We start from the raw sequence: 14,655 nt of genomic DNA on the forward strand, positions 1-14,655 counted from the left end.
CTGTGGGAGCGTTGCAATAACGCTTTAAAATGTTTATGTTCAGGTTAGCGCTTGGTAAAGTCAGGTCATGGCGGCCTTGCGACTCATTACGATGCATTGGTGTGCACGTTGTTATTAACTAATGACACGTTGCCACGACAACAGCATCACTGACGGGCAGGAGGGGGAGAGAGTAAGGGAGAATATGGTGGTAAAAAGGGGAGAGGGAAAGGGAGAGAGGAATGTTCTTATTCTTACTATTCCCAAAAGTTCAGACGTTGTTTTAAGTCATTCCTTCGACGCCAACGTTTCATTATTTCCTGCCATTAGACCTCTTCGAAATTGAGGAAAATATTGGGTGATTATATGGGGAATAAGAGAAGAGACTATAGACAGAGAATATGCTGAAGAGAATATGATGGAAAGAATGTGGTGGGAGTCGGGTTGTAGATGCCTGTGGTGTTGGAGTTTGAGTGGTCTTTTCTCAACTCTCTGTGGACACATAAGTGGTAGACAATGAATCTATTTGAATGCATGCAATGCATACATGAGACTCCTCTCTAGCAGAGTGAGTCCAGAATACAGTTAGACAGAGCTATTTAAACAGTTTTCGCATCTTCCCTACAATGCAATGTCAATAATCAAATCAGGTCATGTTTGACCAAGACACGGAGTTGCCTTTAATCTCATCAAGAAGAAGAATGCATAAGGGGATGCCTTCTCCCTTGTGATTGGTTTCCCCAAGCAAAAAGGTCCACATTTAGATGACACATCTTCGATGGTAGGGTGGCTACCCCAAGCACTAAGGTCAACAATTAGATGGCACTGGAAGGTCGGCTGTCTAGCAATACAAGGAACAGGAAACAAAGCTATAGATGATCAAAAGGTAACCACATGGATTTTTCCATCAAAGGACAAACACCATTCCCCTCCCAGCTTGTGAGGTGAGGGGGAGGTGTTGGATCAGACCATGTCGGGTGGGATAGTTCTATGTGTGGTGTCATCTGAGCTCGGTGCTAAGCTAATACCAAAGTCTAATGCTGAACGGTTGGTCAAAGGTAGAAGAAGGAGGAGCACTTGTTTCGATGCACCTGATCTCTTTAGGGCCAAAGCATCTTCTCAGTGTCTTAACAGGGGAACTACTGATCACAGAGAGGTGGAAATCAATCAAATTATTATTATTATTATGATCAATGAAATAGGGATACATTTTCTTTATCAATACTCCCTCTCCATCCCTCTCTACCAAGGTCATAACGTTTTCATTTATCCAACCAAGCACCAAAAAGTATAACAGGATGACAAAAAGAAGATGTATGGTACAAACATCTTGTACCTATAGTTAAACGTATTTACGTATACGTGTTTAAATATGTACACAAAAACACATATATGGTATAAATGTGTAAATATATATTTGTACATATTTTTATGCATACATATTAAATAAATGCATACATATATATTTCATATAATTGAACATTGTTATTAAATATATTTATAAATATATTTAATAACTATATTTAATCATTTATTCATAGAGCTTGGGGGGGGGGGGGGGTTCATTTGCATAACAAGCACAGCCAATGGGCATCAGGCAGTCATGATCTGCCTGTGGAGATGTAGGAGGTCCATGTTCTGATGTTCTGCCCCCCCCCCCCCCCCCCCCCCCAGGCCACGTGGTACTACGGCGGTGTGCAGCGGCCTGCAGGCCCAGATCCTCCACTGTTACCGCGACAACCGGCAGGAGCCCCTCCTCTGCTCCGAGCTGGCCAAGCAGTACCAGCAGTGCATCAGCACGGCCAAGACGGTGAGCACCGCACACACACACACACACACGCACACACACACACTCACTCACTCACTCACTCACTCACTCACTCACTCACTCACTCACTCACTCACTCACTCACTCACTCACTCACTCACTCACTCACACAGGACCACAGCACACACACACAGGACCACAGCACACACACACAGGACCACAGCACGCACACAGACACACACAAGCGCACACAGACACACACAAGCGCACACGTGCACACACCAGCAGAACCACCCCACTCACACACGCGCACACACACATAGAACCACCACGCACGCACGCAGAAAACCACCGCACACACAAACATGCGCGCACACGCAGAACCACCACACACACAACCAACACACACAGACACACACAGAACCCCCCTACACTAACACACACGGAGAACCACTACCACACACACACACACACACACACACACACACACACACACACACACACACACACACACACACACACACACACACACAGAGAGAACCACCACCACGGGCTGGGACATGGACATTTATAATGAATCATTTACCAGATGGTTTTATGCAAAGAGAGCTAAGTTAGACCCATTCAAAGAGACTGCTAAGTGGGACTGGGAACTACCAAAGCATACAATGGAAGTTACCACTAGTGCTGCACAGGCTATTTTCTACAAGAACAATGGGTAGAGAGTAGCTATCAGCATCAGAAACGCGTAGATAGAAAGAAAGAACAGAATAGAAAGCACAGTTTTCAAGATCTCTCTGTAGAGATCCACACTTATAGTTATAAGTATTAGGGGTCATCACAAAGTCGTTATTGTAACTACTACTTATTGTAGTCACCTGATAAAAATCCCCCAGTACAGAAAATGGCATTTAATAGTGTATGAACTTCACGTATAATTACCTGTAGTTTTAAAGACGTACTCGTCGTCCTATTGGTCCACTGACAAACGCAACTCTCACGTTTCAACCACCTCCTCCCTCATAAACTCAACTCTCTCTCACTCACCTCCTTCTCTCATAAACTCAACTCTCTCTCTCACTTACCTCCTTCTCTCATAAACTCAACTCTCTCACTCACTCACCTCCTTCTCTCATAAACTCAACTCTCTCTCACTCACCTCCTTCTCTCATAAACTCAACTCTCTCTCACTCACCTCCTTCTCTCATAAACTCAACTCTCTCTCACTCACCTCCTTCTCTCATAAACTCAACTCTCTCACTCACTCACCTCCTTCTCTCATAAACTCAACTCTCTCTCACTCACCTCCTTCTCTCATAAACTCAACTCTCTCACTCACTCACCTCCTCCTCCCTCATAAACTCAACTCTCTCACTCACTCACCTCCTCCTCCCTCATAAACTCAACTCTCTCACTCACTCACCTCCTCCTCCCTCATAAACTCAACTCTCTCTCACTTACGTCCTTCTCTCTCATAAACTCAACTCTCTCTCACTTACCTCCTTCTCTCATAAACTCAACTCTCTCTCTCACTTACCTCCTTCTCTCTCAAAAACTCAACCCTCCTGAGACTCATAATTGTTTTGGGGTGTAATTGCCCCAAACCCCCAAGGATGACATTCATTCCACCCGTCTTCGCGGATTACAGCTGCGGCATTTTTGCTACTGGACCAATATCCCAGATTGTTGTCTTTATTAGTCCCTTAGACCCACAATGATCGGAAAATAGTGTCCAGCTTGAAAAGGTCGAGGTCTCCCTTTAACCCCCTGTATAGAGGATGGCAGGCGGGATGAAATACGGCGAAGCACACGTCCACAGGCGTGTATACAGACCACCAGGCCAGAGCGTTACACCGTCATCAGCCATTCCCGCTCCTAGACACCATACTTTGATGTTGGTTCGGTCCTTTGTTTGTTTGCTGTTCCTCATTGGAGCCGACTGCATATTGAACATCAGGAACGGTCCGCCCAAACAAGCAGGCACTCAAAGTGCTGGTTTCAAGTGCAGCCTTCTGAAGTTTTTCAAAAGCAACAAATCTACAGAAATGGTCTGACATAGAAATAAAATAACAGAGCCTTATTTTTACCACGCTTCTTTTTATCGTGGAGAGCTGAAAGCGAGCGCGGATTCTAAGTGCTCGCTTTCAGCTTCCAGTAAAGAAACGCCTTGTCACACGGAGTCCTTAACCCGAGCAGGATGCATGATGTAAAACACCGAAACCCGACCCTCATCTGCACTACAAGGGTGCCTTGTGTGGCGCCTGGCGCTCGTGGCCTCAAAGCGAGGGGAGTGACAGCTCTTCAGAGCACCTTTAGCAGAGATAGTTCTCCATCGCCGGCCGACTTGACTCTGCTGACGGCTTTGTTTCTGTTTCGGTTGAACTGTCGTGTTCGTACGCTCACGTGTCAGGAGAGGGCCGTCGAGAAATATAATAAACTGAGACGGGGAATTAAAGAAGCAAACCCTTTTTCTCACATGACTTGCAAGATCACAACTTGCAAGATCACGAAATCACATCATATTTTGAAGTTTAATATTAAGTAAAAAATATGGTAAATGGATATATTTCCAATTAGTGCCGGATGCATATTGAAACAAATCGGTAAGCACTAGCTTACAGTTAGCTCTTGCCCTTAGCTAATGCTAACCTATCCCAATGCTACCTGGAACTCAGGGTAGCACTAAGCCTCTCTCGAAAAACATGGAAACGGAATACCACTTATATAATTCATTAGTGATGCTCAAAATGGAGAAACACTATGGAAAAACATTTACGATGGAAAACATTGTTTCTCTTGCTAACGGTACAACACTGTAGCGGCTCTGAACGCAGCTAAAGCTTTAGCCGACAACAAAGTATCTGAACAAAAGCGGGCCGATGGTATTACAGGGTCGTTGCTCCATTCTCTGGCTCTTTGAACGGCTGTTGGTTCCAGCCAGAGCCGGGATCTGACAGTGAATTTAAGGAGAGGGGATAACGAGAAGCAAACCACAGAGCTGGCTGTTATAAACCTGAACCCCCCCCCCGATATACACAATGCTGTCATTATCAACTGTGTGTGTGTGTGTGTGTGTGTGTGTGTGTGTGTGTGTGTGTGTGTGTGTGTGTGTGTGTGTGTGTGTGTGTGTGTGTGTGTGTGTGTGTGTGTGTGTGTGTGTGTGTGTGTGTGTGTGTGTGTGTGGAAAACATGCAGTGACATGAAACTACAAATACCCCCCCCCCATCTCATTTAATCTTCTCTGAGATAACAAGGAATGTAAAACTCTTTGAACACAATCTATAAAAGAGGCATCGTATATCTTACACTCTGTGCGTGTGTGCGTGTGTGTGTGTGTGCGTGTGCGTGTGTGTGTGTGTGCTGTATCTGTATCTGTCAGATACAGGCCCCATTAAACGCCCATCCCTCTGATTAGCCAGTAGCTAGCGTCTGGTGCTAAACGCTTTACTGTGTATTCCCGTTCTATCTCTACACGCCGCCACGGCCCACTGCCGTTCACGGGTAACCTGTCTTTCTTTCTCTTATAGTTCTATAAGTAAGAGAAAGTATACTGTATATTTTCGAACATTGTTATTTCTTGCGTGCTTTCCACTTTCCTACGTATCCTATATAACGAGAGGTATCTATAAATAACGGGATACCTCTATATATAATAAAGATCAAACCTAGATGTATCACACCTCATCCTGGTCCCCTGCTTGTGTCTCATGACGTTCCTGTTGTGTCCGTACAGAGTTCCTCGTTAATGTCATGAGGCATTCTGGGGGATGAGAAGCAGAGCATCTGACGGATGGGAGCGATAGTCTAGTGTTTAGGGTGTTTCTCCCAGGGGAAGGTTGTGGGTTATGTCGCCAGTTGACTTGGCTCCCTGAGAAAAATGCTTTACAGACTGGTGGCTATCACACATTAACACACGCATTAACTCACACAATTATGCGTTCATTCATGCTAACATTCGTACACACATTCATTATTTTACAAGGAAATTACTCTGACTGTATTTAATGTGCTGCATTTTTAAAAACGTGAACTGATCATTAACTGTTTCACCATTTATCTAATTTAACTCATCATATTATAGAGACTGAGGGGAAGAGACAGACGCATAAAGTGAGGGACAGGTAGAGGTAGGGAGAGAGAGATAGAGAGAGAGGCAGAGGTAGGGAGAGAGATAGAGAGAGAGGCAGAGGTAGGGAGAGAGATAGAGAGAGAGGCAGAGGTAGGGAGAGAGAGAGAGAGAGAGAGAGAGAGAGAGAGAGGTGTAGAGGGGTAGAGGTAGGGAGAGAGAGGTAGAGAGAGAGAAAGAGAGTTGGAGGACTGGAGCAGAGTTCTGGACTCCAGGGAGGAGGTGAGGTCTGATCTGGTTAAGTGTGTTTCTGTCCCTGACTCACACTCTCCCCCCCCGCAGTAGCTGGTGCGCTGCAGGGAGAACAGGATTGGGTTTGATACCCGTGGAGTATCTTCAGCATGTCGGTCTGCTGAGACCAGGAGGGGGAGTAGAGGGGGGAGAGGGAGAGGGATGTAGAGAAAGTGGGTCTGCAGCAAGAGGGAGAGGAAGATGTATGATAGAAAAAGGAGGAGGAGGAGACACGGCGGAGAGAGACGGAGGTTGATTCTGATTCACACTGCGGCCCAGTCACTTGCGTACGTAACCAATGGCAACCGTTGAATCTCCCCTCACTTGTCCTTCGGCGGCGAACGACCAATCACGGGCTCGTGTTGGGTCAAATGTTGCGCGATTATCTGAGAGATATGGCCTCCGGTTGTAAAAACCCTTTCAGACTCCAGGTGAAAGGGGTTCTCGAGGCTCGGTGCGGCGCGCCTCGCCTCGCCCGAGGGGACCAGAGTCAAGGTCTACCACCCACGGAGTCGCACTGCAGAGCTGCGGCACTCTGGAGCTCGCCCGCCTGGCTGGGGGCTCACCACCACGGCAGGCATCTGGCACACCAGGCATGGACGAATACTGGGGCCCCAACCCTCTGTGGTGTCGCCATGTAGGCTACACCACCATGTAGGCTACACCATGTAGGCTACACCACCATGTAGGCTACACCATGTAGGCTACACCAACATGTAGGCTACACCACCATGTAGGCTACACCAACATGGAGTCTTCACCACCATGTAGGCTACACCACCATGTAGGCAGTAGTAGTACGCCACCCGAGCAGGGCTCGGTTGGTGTACTACTACTACTACTCCTGGGGCTCCACCCTCTCATATGACACCGTGTAGGCTACACCACCGTGTAGGCTACACCACCATGTAGGCTACACCACCATGTAGGCCACACCACCATGTAGGCCACACCACCATATGGAGGTGCTACATGTATTGATCAGATATCAGCCGTGCTGCAGCCTACTGGTCCTATGGACCCTGCTCCAGGATCAGTCGGTGTTCAGAGCCTCTCTGAGGCCCAGCGTGAGCTCGCTCGGCGGGGGTTGAACGGGAGCACGTCTCTCTCTCTCTCCCGGTCCGTTTGGCTCCAGTGACGACGACCCCCTGGGTAGCGGGCCCCCGGCCCGGTCTCCGCTTCCTGTCGGGTCGGAAATACCACGCTGTGATAGGCTGCTAGGGCACAGCAGGGGGGCAGAGCACGACGCTGTGATAGGCTGGTGGAGCACAGCAGGGGGGAGACAGAGTATGACGCTGTGAGACCGGATGGGAGGGCGAGAGAGAGGGCGAGCGAGAGAGAGGGCGAGAGAGAGGGCGAGAGAGAGAGAGGGCGAGAGAGAGAGAGAGAGAGAGAGAGAGAGAGAGAGATTAATAAGTGTTGAATAAAGTAAAAGAGTGAGAGATGGCTACAGTCAACAGAGGAGGTGTGAAGATCTATTGATCGGTGATTGATTGATGAGCAAAGCAGAAGGAGCGCCGGGGAGGCAGAGTAAAAGAGGAGATGAGATGCGCGTGGAAATGAATGATTTATTGATTGAAACGGAAAGAGTGACACGGGGAGTGAGGAGAGGGAGAGCGATAAAGTGAGACGGAGAGAGCGCGGTAAAGTGGGATCAAGCTACAGCATAGAGAGAGAGCTGGAACAGAGACTATGTGACGAGCTAAAGAGGTGTGAAGGATGATTGATGGAGGGTGAGCGTTGGGGTAGAAGCGGTGGAAAGGGATGAAGAAGGGCTGAGCTGAGAGGAGTAAAGATGATTGATTAATTAATTGATTGAGTCAAACGAAAGGAGGGCCTGTGAGGGCTGGAGACGGAGAGACCCGTACGGGGAGGAAGGGGGAGAGGAGGGGGTGAGAGGGGGAGGTAACGTGGGGCTAAACAGCCTGCTGTAGCAGAGGGTGAGAGACGGAGAGAGACGGAGAGGTAGAAAGAGAGAGAGAGTTTAAGGCAATAAAAAGTGGTTCACTGATGAATAACAGGGGAGAGAATCAAGACGATAGCACCCTCGTCTTCGTCACCTCCGCATCCTCCTACCGCTCTTCTTCCTCCTAGTCTTCCTCTCCATCTTCCCCGTCTTCCTCATCCTTCCTCTTCTTCCTCCTCTTCTTCCACTTCCCCTGCCTCCCCCTTTTCCTCTTCTACTTACTCCTCCTCCCCAACCTTTTTCCTCGTCTTCCTCATCTTCCTCTCCCACTGCTTCCTCCTCCTCCTCCTCCTCATCTTCCTCTCTTACTGCTTCCTCCTCCTCCTCCTCCTCTTCCTCCTCCACCAACAGCAGTCATCACTAATGAAGAGGAATGAGGCGTGTTCTGCTGCCCAGTCAACCTTCTACTGACCACACACACACACACACACACACACACACACACACACACACACACACACACACACACACACACACACACACACACACACACACTCCAGGCTACAGCCCGGCCCGCCCAGGAGACCCGCTACGGTTTCCCGCCGCTCTGCAGAACATACGGCGGTTGTTGTGTCGGTGTGATCCCGCCCTGCAGCTCGCCGCTAACCGGAGCTCATTACGCGAGCGCCGGTGTTTAGCTCCCGACCCGGCGCTTAGCCCCCACCCCGGCGCTCGGAGGACTTCAGAGGAGGCCGGCGAGAGGCGGGGTCTGCGGCCGCGGCCGCCGGTACGGCCCGCGGGCAGCGGGTGATGAGCTCGAACGCAACGCTGTAATGCGGCGCCGCACGCAGAAGGCGTACGGTGTGTGTGTGTGTGTGTGTGTGTGTGTGTGTGTGTGTGTGTGTGTGTGTGTGTGTGTGTGTGTGTGTGTGTGTGTGTGTGTGTGTGTGTGTGTGTGTGTGTGTGTGTGTGTGTGTGTGTGTGTGTGTGTGTGTGTATTCAAATCAGAGCGTTGAGCGAGCAGCCTTTGATCCTCGCGCCCCCCCCCCCCCCCCTCGGCTGTAAACACGGCCTCCTCAGTGGGGGGGGGAACCAACGCGCGGAGCAGGTCTGATCTCTTCTGTTGTTGCGCTCTCTGGTTCTGCGTGTTCGGGCCTCATTATCTCCTCTGTGGACGGAGCCCAGACCCCTCCCCCCCCCCCCCCCCCCCCCCATCTACGGAGGGAAGGGTGGGGGGAATGCGGGGGTCTCCGCCCGTGCCACGACTGGGGCTTTGATCAGAGACCTCCCCGGAGAGGAGCGGCGTGTTTGCTTCCTTCAGCTCGGGGTTTGACTCGTACGCCTGTCATCTTCAGCTCGGGGTTTGACTCCCAGGCCTGTCATCCCTGCCCCGTCGGCCGCTCCCCCCTGTTTTTACTCATTATGGGATGTTTTAGACCCGGAGACCGCGGGCCCACTGGGGGATTATTCTACATGAGCTGAAAACAATCAGATTTAAGCGAGCGAGCGAGCCGCAGCTCTTTGAGGGCAGCGTTTATATGTTTTATGATGTCTATGTAACCACATTATAATGGTGTTTACATCCACCAGGGACTGGGCCCTCCCACGTGGATCTGGCTGGAACACTGGCTCTCTTGTAGTGGAGAACTTCTGAGAGCAGAGGGGAGACCTCGTGAACACACAGACGTGTCAACTTTCCACAAACATGCTGCTGTAGTTTATAACTCCATGTGAATTCCATCACGATGCAAATGTATTATTTTAGTGTGTGTGTGTGGGCAGTGTGTGTGTGTGTGTAGGGGCAGTGTGTACATGTGTGTGTAGTGGCTGTGTGTGTAGTGGCTGTGTGTGTGTGTGTGTGTGAGTGTGTGTGTGTGTGTGTGTGTGTGTGTGTGTGTGTGTGTGTGTGTGTGTGTGTGTGTGTGTGTGTGTGTGTGTGTGTGTGTGTGTGTGTGTGTGTGTGTGTGTGTGTGTGTGTGTGTGAGTAGTACAAAAGGGCACGGGCCCCCCCTGATGCGCTCCAACGTTAGCCGAACGGTCGATGCTGTGGCCTTCAGAGCTGAACAGGAGCAGCAGGAACATTGTTTCCAGCGTTGGGAGAGTTGACTCTCTTTTGTGCCAATGTGTTTCTGTATGTGTGCGAGAGCTGCTCTGGAAATTAAACAAAAAAAAAGTGGTGTGCGGTATTCCAACCACAGGTAAAGCTGTGCTCATTGATCCCCGGCCACTAGGGGGCGGAGTTGGGCCTCTGAATCAGACAGCGCCCGCAGAGCCCTCTCCACTCCACGCTCTCTGCACTACGCAGACCTCAGTGAGACCCATCACAGCCTGGAGCGAGACTAGAGGGCCTGCTCCATACCCACACCGCTTCAGACCGCCTTCTGAGGCTTTAAAAACGGGTGACTGTAGTCACACAGAATACTACACAGCCAGACAGACAGACAGACAGAGTGACAGAGAGACAGACAGAGAGACGGACACAAACACCCACTCTGAGTACCAGGGTAACCCAGGACCATCCAAAGTGTCGTAGGGCTGTTACCACGGTAACGGAGACACCTGCCACCCATCAACACAAGACGGGCGACCTCTGGTCCCTCACGTTGGGGTTGTTTCCCGCCCCTTTTCGTTGCTCTGTCGTGTTTCAGTTTGGTCTGTTGTTCTGCGTCTGCCCTGCCTCTGATTATTTTGGCTCTTCTCTCTCTCACTGTCTGGCTCTCTGTCGTTGTCCCACTCTCTGTTCTGTGGTTTGTGTTTCACTCTGCTTCCTCTCTCTCTCTCTCTCTCTCCCTCTTTTTCTCTCTCTCCCCCCTATTCTCTCTCCTTTTGAAAACTAACATGGATGGAGACAGACTCCCTTCCGGATGACTGTGTGTGTGTGTGTGTGTGTGTGTGTGTGTCTGTGTGTGAGAGTGTGTGTTCCACCAGGGCACCATGTCACCAGGTAAAGAGAGAGAGAGGGCGAGGGAGGGAGGAGGTTTGTGTTGCCTTAAGGGGGGAGCATCGAAGGAGGACTTTAGATTTGAGCTGAGAGGACAAGGACAGATATTAGGAGGAGAGGGAGAAGGGAAGAGAGGGAGGAGCAAAGAAAGGGAGAGCGAGCAGGAAGGAGAGGAAAATGAGGAATGAGGAAGAGAGAGAGAGCGAGGGGAGGAGAGGAGATGGCGAGAGGGGAGGAGAGGAAGAAAGGGAGAGAAGGGAGAAGAGGGAGGAGAAAGGAATGAGGGGGAATAAGGAGGGAGGAGGGAGGAATAAGGGGAGGGGAGGGTAGGGAGTCTTGGCTGTGAAGATGAAGAGGGATCCGATCAGGCAGGAGTATTGATTACTGGCTCTGAGGTTCTAATGAGTCCTGTATCCCACCTGGAACAACCCCAGACACACACACTCACACCCCCACACGTACACACACACACACACACACACACACACACACACACACGTACAAGCACACAATCACTCACACACATACACCTACACATACAAACACACACACACACATACACACACACACACACACACACACACACACACACACACACACTCCCTCCCCGTGTCCACAGAGTGCCTCAGCCTGCTGCGTGTCTGTGATGTTCTCCACATGGGTCATAACGCCATGAGGTCAGGGCAGCGGGGGTGGACCGGGCTCAAACACGCTGGCCCCTGCACACAGCCCGCCGTCTCCCAGCCCTGCCATTGGCCGGTGCTCCTCGGGTTATTGATCCAGATGTGGCCCTGCTGGCTGAGCCCAGCGGGGGGGGGGGGGGTCAGCCTACCCACGGTCTCTGTGGAGGACGCCGCGGGTCCTGTGTTCTGTCGGGCATGTGGAGACATCTGCCTCTAGAGACGGGAGGAGTCCTTCATCACGGGGAGAGAGCTCCGGTTGGATGATAGGCCAACCTCGCGAAGTGAATCGCATTAATTAGTAATTAGAAGAAATACGATCGACGGTCAACGAATGCTGTCGTCGAGGATTGAAGCTGGGATGCTTTGATCTCGACGCGGCCGCTAGACACGCCCCCCACGCTGTCTGTGGAGCTCCTCCGTCCGTCCGTTACCATGGCAGCCCCTCCCCAGCTTCTAGGAGGAGTTCTAGAGAAACACGATGGAAGGTTCTCTGAGAGGACACTCTGAACGTCTTCGAGGTCATCTCCCAGCTGCCGAGCCACCGTCGGGCTCAGCGTCCGACAGTGGCCGTCCGCCCTCCGTTGGGTCGTTGCTCCACTGGTTCTGAGGGAGTGGGGACCAGTGGCTGAGTGGCTGAGCTCCCAGTCCATCCTCCAGATCAGAGACGCAGTGATGACCCAGAGGGTCTCTCGGTCGGACGGACGGACGGACGGACGGGGAGCTGTCTGGGACTGCGGTGAGGGCATCTTCCCGGGTTCACCCTTTCAGAGCTCAGATTGCCTGTGTGATGGGAAATGGATTTCTTGTTAGATTGCGCGTTCCTCGTTTGGTGGGGGGGGGGGGGGGGGATAAGCTGCAGACGAGGTGTCCCCCCGAGCCGGCTCTTATCAGGGGCCTCACCGGGGGGCCCTCCCCCTCTAGATTGGAGGGCTGGGCCCTCCAGGCTTAGCCGTTGTCGTGGTGGGAGAGGAGATTGCCTCAAAGTACGGAAACCACTTATGGTGTCGGCTGTGGTGTCAGAACACCCAGGTGGGAGGTAGGGGGGTAGGGGGGTGGGCCCACGGCTCTGGGGGTCTAGCCACAGCCAGCAGGGGGTGTCGACGCAGTGGGAACCCATCCAGGTCTGGGGAGGTGGACCAGGTCTGGGGGGGAGGTGGACCAGGTCTGGGGGGAGGTGGACCAGGTCTGGGGGGGAGGTGGACCAGGTCTGGGGGGAGGTGGTCCAGGCCTCTCTGCAGGCCGGTGACACTCAAAAGGTGTTTCAAAAAGTTTCAAAAGCCATACCATCCTAGCAGGAGAGCTTTGATATCAATGGAGTTTGTCCACCACTAAATTCCACTGCTTCAGATTCAAAGAGGCATTTCGGGATGATTAGATAACTCAGCGTTCTGAGTCATGCTGAGCAGATACATGCCGGGGGGGGAGGGGGCGGGGGGGGGGGCATCAAGGTAACCAGAGACAGTGGGAGTCCACTTAATAGTTGGTCGTGGTTTACTTTTATTTGTAAAGCCAAATAACAAAATGTGTGTGTTGTGGTGATTTAATTCCGGGGCTTTGAGCAGAACGGAGGTGGACGGTGTCAGCTTAGGCCCAGTCTGGGTGGATCAGCGGGGTGTAATAGGGCTCCAGAGCTCCAGAGAGCCTGGAGTCTCCATCTGTGGGATAATCACAGCCATTACCCGGCCTGACCTTTCACTGGGCCAGGGAATACTGGAGCACTGCCTGACACTCATCCATTCATTCATTCATTCATTCATTCTCGCACGCCACACTCACTCGTTCACTCACACTGCTGCACACACGCACACACGCACACACGCACGCGCGCACGCACACACACACACACACACACACACACACACACACACACACACACACACACACACTCGCATCGATGGACAGACACAAGTAAACACATACACAGACACACACATACACATAGATACGCACGCACGCACACACACACACACACAGACACACACATACACATAGATACGCACGCACACACACACACACACACATACACACACACACAGATACGCACACACACTCTGATACACACACTGACCAGTCCGGAGCCTCTGAAAGGTCAGTGTGTGTGAGAGGTGGGGCCGTGACGTCCTGTCATCACTCGACCAAAAGCTTATTCTCTCTCTCTCTCTCTTTCTCCCCCTCTAACCTCAGAACCTGATGGTGAATCATGGATGAAGAGGACGACGACGATGAAGAAGGGGGGGTGGAGGACGATGAAGAGGAGAGGGTGGAGGAGGGGGCGGGGGAGGATGAGGAGGAAGGGGTGGGGGAGGAGGAAGGAAGGGATGGAGAGGATTGAGTTAATGGAGGAGGAGGAGAGGAGAGGAGGAGGAGGAGGAGGATGGGGAGCAAAGGGAGAGGGTGATGGGGAGGAACACAGAGGAGGACCCCCTGGTGTTGATTGGACGAGGATGGCTCCCCATCCGGGCCCCTTGGGGCCAGCACTTTGATTTTCTGCTTGGCGGAGCCTTGGCTAGTAGCCTGGGCTGGTAGCCTGGGCTGGTAGCCTGGGCTAGGAGCCTGGCCTAGGAGCCTGGGCTGGTAGCCTGGGCTAGGAGCCTGGGCTAGTAGCCTGGGCTAGGAGCCTGGGCTAGGAGCCTGGACTAGTAGCCTGGGCTAGGAGCCTGGGCTAGGAGCCTGGGCTAGGAGCCTGGGCTAGGAGCCTGGGCTAGTAGCCTGGGCTAGGAGTTAGGACACTGCTTTGGTATTTTCTGTCGTTTATTTAGCACCTTAGGTTCTACTATGCTTTTATTCATTGAATTCGCTTTTTAATGAGTTTTATTATAAAAGTTGCACTACTATTGTATGCTATGAAGATATATCCGCAAAGTTGTTTTATATATGCACTGCAAAGGAAACCGCTGCAACTTTACTCGTCGAGCATCGAGTAGAACGTTTTCCGAGCCGACATTTGACCTACTTTCTTTCAATGCAACTTATTTTTTTCGTAAAACATATCCTAGTTTGAAGCACAGCTGCTCGAGTCAG

The 14,655-nt window shown here is 51.4% G+C and overlaps 1 protein-coding gene across 2 annotated transcripts in view; it reads left to right on the forward strand.

Annotated features, from left to right (window-relative positions):
- The window catches only part of LOC130386605 (MICOS complex subunit mic25a-like), a 35,031-nt gene extending 21,125 nt beyond the window's left edge, over positions 1–13,906 (forward strand). For both annotated transcript variants that reach the window (XM_056595616.1, XM_056595625.1), the window contains 2 exons: positions 1,654–1,789; positions 13,819–13,906. In XM_056595616.1, the coding sequence (XP_056451591.1) occupies positions 1,654–1,789; positions 13,819–13,842 (160 nt within the window). In that variant the 3' untranslated portion in view covers positions 13,843–13,906. The remainder of the gene's footprint in view (positions 1–1,653; positions 1,790–13,818) is intronic.
- Positions 13,907–14,655: the final 749 nt, after the last annotated feature.

The sequence above is a fragment of the Gadus chalcogrammus genome, chromosome 1, assembly GCF_026213295.1.
Source record: "Gadus chalcogrammus isolate NIFS_2021 chromosome 1, NIFS_Gcha_1.0, whole genome shotgun sequence".
In the NCBI taxonomy this organism is placed as follows: domain Eukaryota; kingdom Metazoa; phylum Chordata; class Actinopteri; order Gadiformes; family Gadidae; genus Gadus; species Gadus chalcogrammus.